Consider the following 19429-nt stretch of genomic DNA (forward strand, 5'->3'; position numbering starts at 1 on the left):
ACATATCCAGTGATTGAATAACAAAGCAGTAGCATCCTTTGAACCTGGCCCAGTAGAAGCTTGTTAGACAAGAAATGATGCACCTCTTGCCACTCTGCATGCATTAAATTCAAGAATGGTGAATCCTGAATGTCACATTTTTCCTTGAGTGCACACTTTCATCACACAAAATCAATGGCATGCCTATTTTATGGCAAAAGAAGACATGAGAATCCAAAAAGGCTGAATTGATTTACATGTTTAATGACTAACGTTGTATTTTAAAACCGCATTTACCAGGCATGTTTAAAGTAGATTAAAACCTGAGAGTTCAAATTTCATATTAAGATTAACCTTTGTTCGTCTACTTTAAGTGCTAATTAATATAATTATATACTAATTTAGCATAGTTTGATCTCAAATTATCGGTGGATGTTTCAGTTGCTCTACCCCTTAACGACCAAGCGTTTTTCCATTTTTGCACTTTTTCCTCCTTACCTTTTAAAAATCATAACCCTTTCAATTTTGCACCTAAAAAGCATATCATGGCATATTTTTTGCGTCACCAATTCTACTTTGTAATGACATCAGTCTTTTTACCCAAAAATCTACGACAAACCCCAAAAAATTATTGTGTGACAAAATTTAAGAAAAAACATAATTTTGTAACTTTTGGGGGCTTTTGTTTATACGCAGTACATATTTCAGTAAAAATGACACCTTCTCTTTATTCTGTAGGTCCATACGATTAAAATGATACCCTACTTATATAGGTTTCATTTTGTGTTATTTCTGGAAAAAATCATAACAACATGCACAAAAATTTATGTGCTTAAAATTGTTATTTTTCCGTGTACGGGGCAGTATGAGGGCTCATTTTTTGCGCCGTGATCTGAAGTTTTTAGCGGTCCCATTTTTGTATTGATCGGACTTTTTGATTGCTTCTTATTCACTTTTTTGATGAAGTGACCAAAAATATGCTATCTATTAATTTTTTGATGAAGTGACCAAAAATACGCTATTTTGGATTTTTTTATTTTTTTCCCCACATATGCCATTGACCGTGCGGTTTAATTAACAATATATTTTTATAACTCGGACATTTACGCATGTGGCAATACCACATATGTTTATTTTTATTTTGGTTATATATTTTTATATAGAATTTGGGAAAAGAGGGGTGATTTAAACTTTCAATAAGGAAGGGGTTAATGGGTGTTTTTTTTAAATTTAAATTCGACTTTGTTTTTACACTTTTAGTCCCCTTAGGGGACTTTTAGGGGAACTCATTAGATTCCTCATACAGATCAATGTGGCTACATGGAACCACATTGATCTTTGTGCTCTGCACTCAATTGATAAAGCCTGGTCCTGCCAGGCTTTATCATTCCCAGTGCAGCAGCTGGCATAGGATGTAAGGTAAGCCCTCTGGCTACCTCAGCAGTGGATCACTCCAGTGGACCACCAGGGATGGTTTAAATGTCCCTTTAGATGCCGCTGTCAAAGTTGACATTTAATAAGGGTTAATAGCCGGCCCCCAGCTACAGGAATCAGCTGGCGGCCGGCCGGTATGGCGCGGGCTTGATTCGGGATCCCACGCCATACAACGGTTGCCATCTGAGGACCAGCCGCAGATCTGGTAGCGAACGTAAACAGAAGCTTATGTAAAAATTTATATTTATCATATTAATTTAGCTTTACTTTTAACTTGTAGCAACATAAACAGTTAATTATTAAAAACAAAAACAAAACATATTTTCATTTAAACCCTTCCCTTGACCTGCCTTTAAGGCCTTAAAGGGGAACTCCGGTGGAAAAAAAGTGTTTTCAAATCAACTGGTGCAAGAAAGTTAAACAGGTTTGTAGATCCCTTTTATTAAAAAATCTTAACCCTTCTAGTACTTATCATGTTCTAACTGCTACAGATATACTACAGAGAAATTTGTGAAGTTCTTTCCAGCCTAACAACAGTGCTCTCTACTGACACCTCTGTCCGTGTCAGGAACCGCCCAGTAGGAGAGGTTGTCTATGGGGTTATGATTCCAATCTGGACAGTTCTGACATGGACAGAGGTGTCAGCAGAGAGCACTGTTGTCAGACTGGAAAGAAATTCACACATTTCTCTGTTTTATACAGCAGCTAATAAGTACTGGATGGATTAAGATTTTTTAATAGAAGTAATTTACAAATCTGTTTAACTTTCAGGCACCAGTTGATTTGAAAACATTTGTTTTCTACTTCTTTCCATCGGAGTTCCCCTTTAATGCCCAAACATTTTTGTTTTTATTTTCCCATTGGTGCATTCCAAGTTTTATAACTTTTTTTTGTCAACAAAGCCATATGAGAGTTGGTTTTTTGCAAGACAAAATTTACTTTTTAATGTTGCCATTTAGGAGTTAAATTATTTTGTTGGTTATTTTTTTGTTATTATTTGTTAATATGATTTTGTCATACTTGTTTTGTATCTTAAATTTCGCCATTCACTGTATAGTAAAATTAACATTTCAGCTTTATTTTACGGGTCAGTATGATTATAGCAACACCAAATTTATATATATTTTTTTACTACATTGCCATGATAATAACATTAAAAAATAAATAATAATAATTTGTGTCACCACATTACAAGATCCATGAATCTGGGTGACACATGTCCGGCATCAAGCTAAGTGAACCCAGCATAAAATTAAGAGCAACTGATGCTACAGCTGGTATTAAAAGTGCATCAGTTGTTTAGCATCGTGTCTAACCATCTAGCGTCTCAAGTTGGAATTTGAACTGTCTCATTCAAATGAATGGCTTTAGTTACAGTTTTAGCTGCCATTGAAATCAAGGCTGGGGATCGCAGGAGCCGGGGTCGATGCCGAAGATAAAATCTCCGTTCCCTCCTAGTAGTCACAACAGGAGCCCGACCATCATACTGATGGCTTAGCTTCTTTGATTCTGGCAGAGGAGAGCCACACAAGCTTATTCTAGCCCCACAATAAAAACATGTCAGACTAGAATAAGTACCCTAAATGACCATCATGAAAAGGCATATCAGTGGTCATTAAGAAGTTAAATAAAAATACAATAACCATACTTTACAGTTAACAGAAATAATGATGGCATTTTACTGAAAGTCTACTCTGAATAGATTTCCAGTATAATAATAATAGTATTAACTACAGCATTTATTTTTGAAATGACATATGACAGGAGTACTTGCTGTGGGCATAATTGTTGTTATTCCTTACATACTTATCTGCACTTAATGGGGGATATTTATCAAAGGATTTAGGCTGGTTTTACCTGTATAAATTTGTCGCACAGAAAGTCGCAGTCTAAATATGTGCGACTTTTCTGCAACTTTTGCTTTAGAGGATGTTTTGAACATGATGCATTCTAGTCTAATTTAGACAGAAAAATGCATTGGTGCTGAATTTATCAAAAGCGACTTTTCAGCGACAAGTTGCATCGGCTGAAAGTATGCCGAAATGTCAAACCATGCTGGAGCAGGTTTAAATACAGTGTAAAGCATAGATCACGAAGTCTGTGCACAGAATTTATCAAGAGCCGTGCGCCTTTTGATAAATTAGGAGCACAATAGACCAGTCTAACCCTCTGTAGGTTGGTCTATATTGATGCGGGACATAGACAGCTTTGATAAATCTCCCTCAATGTAAGAGAAACAATACAATATGTGTAGGATGTTTAATATTAACTACTAGCATCTTCACAAGTTGAGTTTTTCTTAATACCTAAACAGCATATTTGAATGTCATACCTTGTCCTACCCTTTTCTTGTTATTAGTGATATATATGGCATATTCTATTTTGATATTCTGTTAAAATAAAGTTATGAAGTAATGTAGGAATTTACTTTACAGAAGTAACTTTTCAAGAAACATGGAAAACAATGTGTTGTAAGTGGAAATAGCAGGATACTGTTGGGAGGCCATCAACAATATTAATGCTCCGTGCACATAGCAGTGCCATATTGTGAGATCCAAAAGGGAAAGGCTTTTCTGATCTCACACAACAGAATCACTGGTTCTGTTCAAGGGTGTTAAATATATGGCTCATTCACAAGGGCATTGTGTGGCCATGGGCTTTGAATGTGTACAATTGAAGATAACATTGGGACACTATAGGGCAATATTTAAGGGGGGATATTGATACAACTAAGTGTAGCAGCAAATATGTTGCTCTGGGTTCAAAACCTGAGATATTTACCTTTGATGCTAGGTCATAACAAGAAGAATGTGATAAACCAGTCATTTATTTTGAAGAGTATAATATTTGTTAAAGACTTTTCAACAGTAAAAATTTATAAGAAATATTGAAAAATGTGAAATGGTCATTTATTTTGTTAGGAAACATACTGTAATTGTCAAATATTTGGCCAAATTTAAAGCTTAACTTATGTTAAAGAAATATTCTTTCAGTGTTAGATAAAAAAGCAACATGTGGCATTTGAGCATCCTCAGATCATAAAACTCATTGAATGCCTGTAACATACATTTATTTATCTCTCAGTTTATTCATATTGAACAAATAAATGCAGTAAGATATTGATACTTAAGGCTATATTCATTTTTATTTGTTGTCTTGCATACAGGTGAATCTGGTGTTGAAGAGTGGTCCCAATGGAGTACATGTTCAGTTACTTGTGGTCAAGGGTCGCAGGTGCGAACCAGAACTTGTGTACCACCTTACGGGACACACTGCAGCAGCCCCTTAAGAGAGACGAGGGTTTGCAATAACACTGCCCTCTGTCCAGGTAGTGTTAGTAGTAGATCAATACAAATTTGGATGTTATGAATATGTATAATGGCAAAAAAGTTTACAGGTTTTCTTTTCACCATGCTATTTCTTCATCATGTGTTATCTGTATTATCGCCTACCTATAAAATCATGCTGTACAGTATTTATTTATTTATTTTGTTTTATTTTAGGAAGATATAATGTATCCTAAAGCAATCTTATAAAAAAAAAGTGCAATTAAACAAAACCATTTTGGCAATGGGCTAAGTTTTGCAGATCATAAACAAGGCAAACTATATTTTGTTTGGTAAATCAGAATGAAGTTAAACAGCCTTTTAAACTTTCAGAATTCTTTTCAACTTTTACCAGATATTAATTGTATCCAGGTTAGGATATTCAAATTCTAAATGGAGATAAAGTTCATTTAATATCAAACTATGCTATTTTCTATCTACTTTTCTTTTTGAAACAAAAAAAAATGTAGGAAAGGTTTTTGGTTTTCAATTAAAATCAGATATCATAGATTAGGGCTGTTTTGCTTTTAAAAGATGAACCAACAGTAAGGTTACATTGTTTTGTTGATATAGTTGTCAAAATATGGTACCTGACATGTCCTGGCAAGTCATGTTTAAGAACATTTCTTCATATTTTATTGGGGATTTTTTAGGGTATGTTTGGCCATATAATAAATAGTTCTCAGATCTTTGTTTACTGTGATTCCTAAAATGATTTCAATTAAGTAAATTTAGGGTTCCATGCTTTATCTGGAGTTGATATATTTTTTATTGCAAGATCATTTTTGTGAATTTTAGACTGGCTGGCAAGTGATGGTATGGACATGAAAATTGTAACTATCCTGTTTATTAGTCTAAAAACACATTCACACATACTTGTGTTTTAGTAACCAATCCAAACAGTTTGGACAAGTAAGGCTGGGTTCACATATATCAGGCATCCGTCATAGTTTCCCTCCGTGCACCAGAAGGAAACTGATGCTAGAACTGATCTCATTCATTTGAATAGGACAGTTCACAATCATCTAGCGTCCCAATAGACGCCGGATGGTTGGACATGCTGGAGGGCACTGCCCAGAAACAATAGATGCCAGATGCCACTGATGACAGCTTGTAATCACTTGTGGCATCAGTTGCGTGGAGATCTAGGCTGAGTTCTCCTATGCGGGATGCTGGACGTATGTGAACCCAGCCTAATACAACTTTCCAGCAGATTATTTAGCATGCTTTCTGTTTACTCTAGTATTTGGTAACCTTTTTTGATAAAAGGTTTTGTTTGGAAAAGTCGGATCATTCAATAGGCTTAAAATGATGACAAGGTGCATCAGTCAAAATGGAAACAAAATTTTCAGAAGGAAGAAGGACATAGATATTATATGCAGTGTAAACCAATACAAACATGTATATATTGGTTAGTGTTTGAATTAATTCAATTAAATACAGGCTCTATATCTTAAATGAATAATTTGTAAAACTGATATAACTGTATATTTCTTTTATCCAGTCAGTTTGAATGAGTCAAACAATTAAGGCATAACATTCAAGACATTGAGGGGCATTTTCAGATAAATTAGCATTTTTTTTTTTTTTTTACTTTATCTGTGACACATTTAATAAAATTGTGTTGCACGTTATTAGTGTCAGATTTTCATTTATATAGCGCCATAAATTTTCCTTGTTTCTGCTATTAACCTTTATTTTTTTTAAAAGGGGCATGGCTATGGTGTGTGTGTGGGATCAGCACCCAATTATCAGACTGTTGCTCCTGTTTCTGGAACACCAAACTGTCGTAGTTAATACTAAGTTAACCTGATATAAAATTATGTGCGTTTTTTTTTTTTTTTTTTATGTGGTCACAGGACAAATGTGCCTCAAATTTTCAAAAGCCTTGTCCCACTTCTGAAAATCTTGCACTAATAACAGTATTAGTGGCGCTAATAAAATAGCACTGATTGCACAAGTATATGAATATACCCCCATTGGTGTGGGCAGCCTATGATATTTGTGTTTGCATTTGTGATAACAATGGTCCAAAATATGCAGGTCTGCTACAGGCCACACTGCTATGCAAGAGAGAGCTGTTGTATCCTGGGGAAAATAATTATTGCCCTAATAAAAAGTCACAGGGTTAAAAAAAAGCTACTGAATTGTGTAGGGTATAAATCTACAGCTCCCAGTATGACTAAAGAAATGCTAAGGATCACTAGGAGATGTAGCTTCAAAAATTTGAAAAATAACAGCCATCATCCGCTAAAGATTATACAAAGACAACAGCAGATGTAGTCAGAGGCAGAATAAACATTTACATCCAGCCACTCATAGGTGATGGCTTCTTGGAGTCCAAACAGGGTCTTTAACTTTCCCTTTGTTTCTGTAATTGGGCCCAGACTGCCACAAAGACATTCTTCCAGCTACAGTATGTCTAAAGTAGGCAGAATTTGCTACCCAGAGATCTTTGGATTCTATCATTAAACTAGTTCCATATACTGTCATGCTGCACACCTAATATATTATTGCCACACACTGTACACCTAAAAATTGTAACGCCTCATACTGTGCCCCTGAATTTTATACTGCCATATACTGTACCATGAATACAATACTGCAATATGCAGTGTCCCTACAGATATTGTCACTAAACATTGTGCCCTAAACTGAATAATTATGCCTCTGATACCACTGTGTTCCCTTAAAAAATGAACAATGGTACTGTGCCCTTAATTAAACTGTGACAATGTCCCCTATGAAAGGTGCAACTATGCTGTTATGAACAGTGCCACTGCATCAATAGACTATGCCACTATCTTCAAAGAACTATACCATTATTCCCCCTAATAGACTGTACCACTGCCAAAATGAACTACACTACTGTGTCCCCCAATTAAACTGTGCAACTTTGGCCAAGTGAACTATGTCACTGTCTCTCAAAGAACTATGCAATGTGCCCCTAATAAACTGTTCCACTGCCCCAATTGACTATGTCCCTGTGCCCCTATAAAACTTTGCAACTGTGCCCCAATAAACTACTAGTGTGTCCTAGTATACTACATCACTGTCTACCGAAGAATTATGCCACCAAGCCCCTAATAAACTGTTCCTCTGCCCCCAGAGAGAAGAAAAAGGGTACTAATGCAGTTCAGCTTTAATAATATAGCTATTTGCTCATACGCATGCATGTTTTAGGCAGTAATAATAAAAGTGCAGAAATAGGATAGAATGCTATTATTAATGTACACATGAAGGCATGAGAATTGCTCTGGTTCATGTCTCTTTGTGAAGCTTTATAACTGAAACGAATCCTTCTTCTTAGTTCATTAAAATTCATCACATCTAACCAGAAATATATATAAAATGGTAAATAAATAATTCAGAACACCAGGGCAGAATGCAAGTTTGCTGGATCACAGGGAATTAATTATGTACATAATAAAAGTATAACAAAGTAATAAGATCTGTGTGGCACAGTGAATGGTGACACGGGAATGTCAGGAAAGGACTGCAATATTTAGGCTTTTACCTTATTATGACAGCTTTTCTCTTACAAAAATTGAACTAATTTCAGCTGGAATTCATTAAAATTCAATGCTAAACAGTTAAATATGATATTTAACATTTTACCCTTTCCTGAATGACCAGGGTTAATACTGTAGGTTTTTGCTGTGCATTTTTTTATTCTGCAGTGTTACACTCTTCAGATTAAAAATGTACTTGGATATCTATTGGTTTCCTAGAGCCTGTGCTTTTGTCTTCTAGGCTGTCAAGGTTAATTTAAGCATTTAAAGATTAATAGACAAAAATATGTCAATTTAACTTTAATTCAGCAAGCTCCTGCTTTTGTCTGCTAATGTAATACATATTGATGCCATTTTCGGAGGCAAAGGGATTGTATGAAATGAACAACCTAAAAACTGATGTATGGCTTAATTAGAGAGTTTTCAGTAAGAATGTTTTCCATAGCAGTGACCTTCATACATTGGTGCTATGTACAGTTTGACACAAACAACATAAATGGTGAATGGGAATCATCCTACAGAGCAAAAACTTTATTGTCAAAACTATAAAATATAAAAGCAATTTAACTATAAGTATATAGTGTGAGCTACAAGTAAAAAAAAATAAGCTAAGGCCAGGACACTGCTCGTTCAAGGCCCCTGAATTAGAGTGAAATGTTCACAATTTGCATAACTATCCACAACATACTGTATTTAGGTATTTGGACATTGCCTCTTTGTTAAATAACTTGTAATATCTTTCCTGCATACTATTCATGCCAAATAAAAGTAAAATGAAAGGATAAATAAGCAATTCTATATTGCTGGAATTTCGCTCATCGAGAGTATTCAAATGCTGCTGATTTATTGAGGAAATTTCTGTGACCAAAATCTGGTACACACATCATGATGAAGTTGTTCTGTGACATGTATATCTATTTATTCAAATCTCCTTCAGATGAATGGAACGCTAGCAGATATTTCTGCAGGGAATCTGCTGTATGTAAATATATACCCTTTAGGTTAGCTGTATCATAGGCTGTGTCTGATATTGCAGTTCTGCTCCATACACCTGAATGAGGATCTAATTCTGGATACCAGACATGACCTCTAAGAGAACCATCACAAATGTCCTGCATTCCCGCTCAGTTACCCTTTAGTTATGTAGAAAAATGTCCTTTACATGGAACTGATTAGATTTATTCACCATTAAGGCCAAACGGGAAATGCAGAAATAATTGCTCGCTGGACCATACACAACTAATGCACCTTGTGGCAGTTGTGGCCAGGGATGGGGTTCAGTACTGAGCAACATCCCTGGACATATGTGATGACATGCTAAGGGGAATCAGTTACTTTTTTAAAGTTCAATTCGCAGAAAACTGGGTTCAGTTTAGAGCAAACCTGCACTTTACCAATAGCCCAAAAACTCATGTAACACCATCTAAGAGCCCCATAATCCCTATAAAACTCTTTGAGGTTACCTAGGAGTTTATCTATGTATATCTAAGCTGCCTTTTAAGGCAAAGATAATTTCAAAGTTATGACAACAACATGTATGGGTAAACATGACAACAACTATAGGTCAACAGATGGTAATTTGTAAATAACAGCTTGTTTAAAAACACACTGCACTATTGGGTGTTTCTGCCTTTTTAAATAAAAAAAAAGGTCCAAAATGATCCTTTTTTAAAATTTGGACCTAGAAAGTGAAGAAACAAAAGCTTTTTTATGGAAAACTATAAAGTGACACAAAACTCTCTATGCACTGGTTTTGGTTTAGTGATGCTTTAGTTCCAATCATTGCGTTTATGTGGTCCTATTCCTATTTGTGTTGTTAATAGCTTAGTGTCCCTAAAAGATATCTTCTTCTAAAACCTGCTATCTCTAAAATGACTGCTGTTTGAGAATTGTTTGCAAGGCATTGTAGGCAAAGTTATGTAAGCATTCCCTTTGAATGGGACAGTTCACAATCATCCAGCGTCTCAATTTTGAGGCCGGATGGATGGACACGCCCAAGGGTATCTGGCAGGCAAACTCAGCTTGTCCGCCATGCAGAAACAATGAACACCACATGCCCTACAACTGATGACAACTTGTTGTGGCATCAGTTGTGCAGAAATGTAGGCTAAGTTCACCTATGCCATATGCCGGACATATGTGAACCCAGCCTAACCCATTAGATTTGCATGGTCATGTGTTCTACAATTAGTCCAGCCACTTGAACAGGAGCTTCTGTATATACCTTGCCTAGGAAATTATAGGAAACTATGGGCAATTCTGAATTCTAAACTAATGTGACAGTTGGATTTGCCAAATTAAACATGAAATACATCTTGTGAGATTCACTAATCTCTAATTACTATTAATTGGATTTGATTCACAAATATTCACAAATATAATATATCTATTGGCATGTGTTCCAAATTGTTTGTTTTTTGTTTATATGTAAATGAGTTTTTATTGGGTTTTGATAATACATAAAAGTAACAGTTGAATGAAATAGAATGCACCTTCAATTGAATAGAACATTTGGTTGTACAGGTATGTCAAGTGGTAGCTGTGCACATTCTTTCTTTTGTAAACTCAGTTGTGCTTCAAATAAACAAGCTATAGTACTTCCTGACAACCACATTAACTCATTTATGTCTCCTAATGTACTGTCTATGTCTGTATGGGAGGTTTCTTGAGACACCCTATACAGTAACGCTGAGATAACCTTCCTTTTCTCATAATCTGTACTATGGTGAGGATGAAGTTCTTTAAGATCCATAGTCTTAGAATGCAAAGTTCCAGATTTTTTGGAAGACACAATACATAAGCCTGTATACATTTTATGCATTGACCACGACAAAGTATATGAACTGACCCTACCATATATCATCTATGTTGTCCAGTATACCAGATGCATGGAAGTAGAGGTAGTATAGTAACACTGTGTGGAGGTGCTTTTTCCTGCTAGTAAATATAATACATGTGTAATAATAGCAGAAAAGAAAAGAATCAGGCTGCACTCACCACTATAGTACAATAATTGAGGTACATGTTGCAGGTAAAATAAACTATGAATTGGTTGCAGCTCACTTTTCCTATATATAGCCAAGGTTACTGGAAAAGGGCTCCAACACCCCAGGAGTAAAAAGAATAATAAGAAAATATGATATTCCAGTCCTCTAGGTTTTATATGTATGTAATTAGATGATAGGAAAAACAATAAAATAATCCAGTAAATTATTAAAAGTGATAGATAAAAGTATTTAAGGTTCCAAATCACAATTAAAGACTTTAAATCATTTATTAAATAAAGTAATAGTAGTAGAGGATCAAAAACAGATTATAATACACATTATTTGAGCGTGTCACAAGATTAAAATGTAAAATATAAAACGCAGACATGTATAATGTCTAGGAACTCTATGGAAGAGATGATAGTATCATTTATAGAGGAACAGACAAAATAAAATAAATCTTGCTACATGAAAATAGTAAAAAATAGGGTAGGACATGCTGGGACCGCTAGTCTTCGTGCAAAATAGTTGCAGAGAATGTCACAATATTGAGACCCAGCGATGATGCAATGATACAATGATACTGCTGTGGTCAATTGTTATAGTTTGTGCCTAAAACAAATTTAGTTCCTCTGAAAGTATATACAATAGTGCAGTTTCTGTACTAGCAGCGAACGCCAATACATGTTGCGGGTGCTTATGGCAAAGCAAACAACATATGTTTCGAGCTATTAGCGCATCCTCTGGCTCGTACGACACTCTCAGCCTGGCCTTAAAAAGGGTTTAAGTCGAGTAGTACAGGCAGTGAATAATCATGAAATGTGTCACCACATTGTTGTATTCCAAAAACCTTCATGAAATGTATCACCGTATGGTTGTATTTCAAAAACCTATTTAACCTATTATATAACCTTTTCTCTATTACTCTTTTCCACTTCTTTTTTAGCATAAATTACTATTTTCTTCCCCAATTCATTTCAATTAACCTTATAAATTAATGACACTCTCCCTTTATGATTGCCCCTAATATTTTCTATGTGTGATGTCAAATTTAATTCTTCCACCACTAATGGATTTACCAACTGGTAATACCTAAAAGGACATATCTGGGAGGATGCTTTCCCACTTACCCTTATAACTTCCATATCTTACCATTTTCACAAAACGGATATATTACAGATATTCCTTTATTCCGACAGTAACTATGGTCTTGGATCTTCATTACTTATAGAAGTGTATTATTCAGAAAAATACTCTCATACCCCAATTTTACATTGAATAAGCATTCCCAATAAAAGTTCTTTTGTCCCCTTTTTAAAACTAAACTTGCTGCCCAAAATTACTGCTGCCTCCCCCCCCCCTTATTTGCAGGAAGAGGCAAAACCTTCAATTTATCTGAAAAAAGTTTCCTATTCCAAATTTACTAAGGAACAGCAGAGGATGTGAAGTAGGTTAGGAACATCAGTAGTTGTGAGAGGCTTAGCAGTGATGCATAACAATGTGAAGTGCACAAGAGGATGCAGACTTTGGGATAGATTTTGTAATCTTTCCCAGAGGTGCAGATGCGCAAATGTTGAAAATGTATTTGCATAAATAGTGATTAGAGCATGTACGCCAAGAGGGTGTAAAGGAGGATGAAGGAGACTAAAGGGGATTTGCTCTTACATGGAGGGGCATGCTGGGGATGCACCCTCTTTAAATGTGACTTCTGATTGACACCGTAAGTAGGGATGAACGAATCGATTCTGATGAATCCGAATTTGTTACGAATTTCAGGAAAAATCTGATTGGCAAGGAATACGAATATCAGCGCAATCGCTTCATTAAACTCAATTTAGTGCGATCCAGGCTCCAGGGCATCTAAAATGGCAGATCTACATGTGAGGACATGAGGCAAGGAATCCTGGGAAGGTGGGAACAAGGGTAGGCGGGATGACCCTGAATCACATGCAGCATGCAGCCTATCAGCAGCCAGTCACCTCTGTGACGTCACAGCCCTATATAATTGGCAGCCATATTGCAGCCAGTCACTTCAGCCTTTTATTGCAGAGAGATAGATAAAGACAGACAGTGCTGTGTGTTGGCCAGAAAGTTTTTTCCAGTAGTGATTCACCTTCTAGTCACATCAGTGTTCTGTTGCACAGAGGGACAGAGAGCAGTGTGTGTTGCATAAAAAAGCATTCTTACTGCAGGGATTCACCTTCCAGTCACTACAGCATTCTATTACAGAGAGGGACAGAGGGCAGTGTGTTGCACAGAACAGCAGCGATTCAGCTCGAGCACAAATCCTGCCCAAAAGCACTGATAGGGAAGAGAGTGAGATTAAGAGAGAATTTTGGCTGCAATTTTGGGTGTAGTACACAGCAACTGTGTCCTGCAGCACTGGTCTATACTGCTGGTGTTGTACACAAATACTTTCTTAAACATTCTGTAGCGCATTGTCTTCCCTTCATAAAAGCATACCACATACGTACATCTAAGAGGTGTACTAATTTGTTCCTGATACGTCTCAAGGGCCTAGATACTGTGAAAGGCATGGCAAAAATACTCACCGATTGGTGTTGTACACAAATTCTTTTTTAAGCGTATGGGAACGCATTGTCCTCCCCTCATAAGTACTGTGTACCACATACGTACATCTAAGTGGTTTACTATTTTTATTTTGTTAAAGTCTCAGGGGACTAGATACTGTAACTGGCCAAGCAAAAGTACACACCAGCTAGTGTTATACACAAATACTTTTTAAAGCATACTGTAGAGCATTGTCCTCCCCTCATCAGTGCATACCACATACGTACATCTAAGTGGTGTAATATTTTGTTCCTGTTAAAGTCTCAAGGGCCTAGAAAGGTCAGGCAAAAGTATTCACTGGCTGGTGTTGTACACATATACTTTTTTAAGTATGTCAGGCAGAGAAGTGCCAGGACATGCACAGAGGAGTGGCAGAGACCTAAATTCATCAGGCAGAGGTTGCATCAGACTAAGGGCGAGTGGCAGCAGGAGTTACAGTGAGAGGCCTGAGCACCCGGTATCAGTTAGTGGTCGTGTCTCGACCAGTAACCCATCTGCCATCATCGATTGGTTAACACGGTCATCCACTTCATCACAAGTGACATCTGACACCCCCAGTTAACAGTCGGTGGGTTCTTCAAACACAAACCTCAGTTGGCATGGACCTGAAGCAGTCCTTGCTCTCCCATTGCCTCTGTCCTATGCTGTTCCCTCCCCCACAGAAGTATATTATTCTGTGGGGTCAGCTCCACTATTTAGTGAGGATGATCTAGAGGACAGACAGCAGTAACTGCCAAGCCAAGAGGTGGAGGAGACATCTGCCGCTTCCTCCGTTAGGTGTGCAAAAAATGATGAGGAGAGTGGCGATGGAGGTTGTGTTGCGAGCGTTCAGGCTCCTGAAGCAGACACTGTTGAGGAACCTGAGGAGGATATCAGTGACGTGCAAGCACAATTTGATGACAATGAAGCCGATCGCACTTGGAAGCTGGGTGCAGAAGGAGCTTCATCATCATCAGTAGAAGAGGGTTGCAGGTTGCCAATGAGGCAGCAGCTGATCCAGCAAGGTGGTAGCATGGTTGACAGTCAGCATGGTGACAAAAGTGGAAAGTCTAGAACCAAACGTGCCTGGGGTAGACCACCTGCTTCACGGCACCCTACCTTCCCGGGAGGTAGTGAAACAGGGGTTCCTGGAGTCAGTGGCAGCAGCAGTCAATCAGTGCAGACCAGTTGGGAAAATCAGCTGCTCGGCGGTGTGACAGTTTTTCATCAAGCATCTGGAGGAGGTTAACATGGCCACATGCAAGATGTGTCGGCAGAAGGTAAAGCGTGGCCAGGGTCCTAATGTTGGAACCACGGCCCTGCGTCAACATATGCAGCGTCACCGATGCGATGGTCCAGCCTGCTGCATAACCCAGTGGCACACCCCTCCCTGTTTCCGCCAGCCAAGGCTCCATCACTGCAGCCAAAGGGAGATGTGTGTCATACCCTCCTTCTGTTGCTCCAGATGTTCCTGCACCTCCTACTTCGAGTCAGTCACTCCGCCAGCAATCAATAGGCAAAGCCATGTCTAAGAGACAACAGTATGCGCCCACTCATCCAATAGCGCAGAAGCTGAGATGGAGAGTGCCAAGCCATCATTCCTTTGCAAAGAAGGCAGTAGCAGCCTTGCACAATTTTACGGAAGAGAAGGTGGGCCAGTCCTATAGTCTGTTGGTGTGTACCAAAGTACATGGCAGCGCCGACGTGTGGAGCTGTAATACTTGTACTTTATGGCCCACTGGGTGAAGGTGGTTCCTGTACAGGCACAACAGCAACTTGAACAGGTCACGCCGCTTCCTCCTCCATGCTCTCAGGCCGTTGGTCCTGTGACAGTGTGTGACTCCGCCTCCTCATCCTCCACCAACTCCTCAGCCTCCACTGCACGGACAAGTCTCACTGCCCCTGCAGCATATCATTTGTGCAGGGCTCAGCGGTGTCACACTGTTCTTCACATGGTTTGCCGTGGTGAACAGAGTCACACAGGGGAGGAACTGCTAAAAGTCATTCATAAAGAAATCGAATCATGGCTTCCTCCATAAAAACTGGAAATGGGAACCATGGTGACCGACAACGGGAAGAACATCTTGTCTACACTGCAAGAAGGAAGCCTGAGCTATGCGCCCTGCATGGCACACGTGTTCAAGCTGGTTGTCAAGCGGTTCCTGAAGTGTTCCCCCCATCTGCAAGACATCCTAAAAATGGGAAAGAAACTTTGCATGCACTTCAGCTGCTTGTACACCGCAAAGCACACCCTCCTTGAGTTGCAGCATGAGAACGGCATCCCCCAACATAGTCTGATTTGCGACGTTTCCTCACACTGGAATTCCACCACTACGTAGTCAGTTGGCTGATGCCTATCCGTGCCATCGTCTATCCTCTCGCAGATCTGACTCGGGGGGCCCTCTGCACTCACCTTCCACTGCCATGGCTTCTGGGAGGGGTGGGGTGGCAGGAGCAGTACCAGCTCCATCAGCAGCAGCCTGAGTCTACAGTCGCTGATGAGTAGCTTTCTTCACCCGCATAGTGAAGCAACTGATCAGCAGCAGGTAGACCTGGTGCAGGACCTGAACCAGCAGGTGATGGCATACCTTGACATGACCATGCCAACACACCTTGAAGATCCCCTGGACCTCTGGGCAGCCAAACTTGATTTTTGAAGAGTTTGCCCTGGAAAAGCTGTCCTGCCCAGCCAGTAGTTTGCCATCAGACCGTGTGCTTAGTGTGGCAGGGGCCATAGTAACCCCAAGGAGAACTCGTCTGACCACGAAAAATGTGGAGAGACTGGCCTTTAAGATGATGAATCAGGCATGGATTAGCAAGGATTTCCACCCACCAATGCTTGATGCATCAGAGTAGTTTGACCATGGTGCCACACCAACACTTCACAAATATGGATAGTGCAAAACATGTTTAAGGTGCTGCTCCCCAGTTACAGGCATTCCTTGCAATCACAAGTGAATACAGACCACAAGTAAATATTGAGGATATGCATTAGTTTAAACTTTTTAATTCTTAGGATAAAATATACGTACTCAAAATTTTTGGGAAATCAAACAAAGGGAAAGGTGTGCAAAAAACACCATGTGCCACCTACACCACCAAGTAGAAGGGAACAACGTATGGTCCATTGTAACTGGTGGGGGTAAAAAAATCCTCTGTAAGGCCCTACTCTTGCATTATTAATTCCCTTCTTGGCAATTGTTACACGCCCTAAAAAGGGAAGCCCCACACAGGAAACTCTCACTATGTTGTCTCCTCATGCTGCTGCAAACTCCAGGTTGTGTCATTCAGCCATAATATGCTGCCGCCAACTTAACGCTGTGTCGTTCAGCCACTATGTGGTCTTCTTATGCTGCCACCACCTCCACGCTGTGACAATCAGCCACTATATGGTCTCCTTATGCTTCCGCCACCTCCAGGCTGTGTTATTCAGGCACTATATGGTCTCCACATGCTGCTGCCACCTCCACATTGTGTCATTTAGTCACTATATGTTCTCCTCATGCTCCTGCCACCTCCATGCTGTGTCATTGAGCCTTTATATGTTGTCCTCATGCTGCCACAAACTCCAGGCTGTGTCATTCAGCCACTATATGCTGCCGCAAACTCCAGGCTGTGTCATTCAGCTACTATGTGGTCTGCTCATGCTGCCACCTCCTCCACATTGTGTCATTTAGTCACTATATATTCTCCTCATGCTCCCGCCACCTCCATGCTGTGTCATTCAGCCTTTATATGTTGTCTTCATGCTGCCAAAAACTCAAGGCTGTGTCCTTCAGCCACTATGTGGTCTACTCATGCTGCCTCCAACTCCAGGCTGTGTCATTCAGCCACAATATGATCTCCTCATGCTGCCGCCACCTCCACACTGTATCATTCAGCCCCTATATGGTCTCCCCATACTGATGCCACCTCCAGGCTCTGTCATTGTGCCGCTCTGCGACAGTGATTCTAATAGTGACGCATCTGATCTGCTCGTCATACTGAATAACATTACTACACCAACCCAGCACACACCCTATGCATGTTACAGCAAGGCAAACTGTTCTTCACCCCTATTGATGCTCTCTGTAGGCCAGTAATAGCCGTTTTTAATAGCAATTTGCAGCAAATAATTTCAGATCAAACCGAATTGTCCGAATCATAATTTTTCAAAAATGTGCTCATCTCTAACCGAAAGTAACAGCAACCACAACACCACTGGATGTACTAAGAGCTGTGTACCTCTCAGTAAATCCAGCATACCGGAAATGAGCCAAGCTTTAATGCGGCATACGAAAGCACAACAGTTAGTAAATCTACCCTTTTTCTTCAGCAACCAGAAGAATGTAAGGCGATGAGAACAGCCAGAAGCAGACATTAACAATGCATGATGGGAATTGTAGTTTGCTACCCATTTCAGCTGAAGCCAAGCCCTTTCTTGCAATACAGAGTGGGAGCACATAGAGAGCGAGTGTGTTAAAAAAAGGTCATTATACATGTTGAGGATGTAGAATTAGTTTTTTTCTGCTCCTCTGTGTGTAAGATCCCTGCAAATATCTTTTGTCCAAACTCTAGAATATCCTAGAATATCCCTTTAAATTACGATAAATAAATCTTGCACATTAAAAGGTTGCTTACCCATGTTTACATTCTTCCCATTTCTTTTAGACTGGAATAAAAGTATATGCCTGTAACTGTAAATAACTGTATGCCCCCAATGTTATATAAATGTTGCATAACATATAACTGTGGTAATACAGTACAAACAAACTATGTTCATATATAAAAAAAATTGCTGCAAAAAATGCGCTTTTAAAATAAAATAAAATAAAATGACAATTTAAATGACAAATGTTGTGCTATGTGAACAGACCCTGATGCTTTCAATCATTAAACAGTGAGGCATATTATTTATGACATCAAGTAGTCTGGGACAATGTTATGACATTCAACAATGGGTACGGTAAGAATCAAATGATAAAAATACAAATATCCTCAGGATAGGGGATAAGACCGCTGGGACCTCCCGCAATATCCTAAACGGGGCCCCGGCATTAGTGCTCAGTGTAAGCGCTAATGCTCGTAGCATCGACCTGAGAGGTCGACGGTTAAGCTCCCTCCCTGCCCCATCCCCAAACAATTCTATGGGAGAGGCGAGGAGGCACAAATGGTGCCTCAACGCCTCTCCCATAGAGTTACCTGGAGGAGGCCGGTCAGCCACTGCGTGGGAGAGCATGGGAGAGCCTCGGTAGAGCTGTGGCCCCGTGAGGACCCCCGCGATCAGACACTTATCCCCTATCCTATGGATAGGGTTATAAGTGTTTTCCGCTGCAGATGTCCTTTAAGTTATAATTCTTAATATTATATGTTCTTTTGACACATTAACATGCCATATGCTTAATCACATTATTAACACACAGTTATTATCTACCCAATCTGTCTACACATATTCCCTCAGCTAAATAGCTTTAATTGCCTATTTTTTTATGTTAATTGATAGTTAGAAAAATCTGATTTCTTTCTCTACCTAAAGAAAATCCTTAAACTGCCAAAAGGTCTGGTAATCCATTCCAAAGGAAAGCAATACAAGCTATTTTGGCAGCTAAAGGATTATATATTTTGTGCTTAGTCCTGGCAATTTGTTGTTATGAATACAGAA

The 19429-nt window shown here is 39.1% G+C and overlaps 1 protein-coding gene across 9 annotated transcripts in view; it reads left to right on the plus strand.

Annotated features, from left to right (window-relative positions):
• Window positions 1-19429, plus strand: part of ADGRB3 (adhesion G protein-coupled receptor B3) — an 889024-nt gene that overhangs the window by 304998 nt on the left and 564597 nt on the right. For 8 of the 9 annotated variants that reach the window (XM_056565824.1, XM_056565820.1, XM_056565821.1 and 5 more), the window contains one exon: window positions 4580-4741. The exons of the other annotated variant lie outside the window; for it this stretch is intronic. In XM_056565824.1, the coding sequence (XP_056421799.1) occupies window positions 4580-4741 (162 nt within the window). The remainder of the gene's footprint in view (window positions 1-4579; window positions 4742-19429) is intronic. 9 annotated transcript variants of the gene reach the window in all.

Source organism: Hyla sarda, chromosome 3 (assembly GCF_029499605.1).
Source record: "Hyla sarda isolate aHylSar1 chromosome 3, aHylSar1.hap1, whole genome shotgun sequence".
In the NCBI taxonomy this organism is placed as follows: Eukaryota; Metazoa; Chordata; class Amphibia; order Anura; family Hylidae; genus Hyla; species Hyla sarda.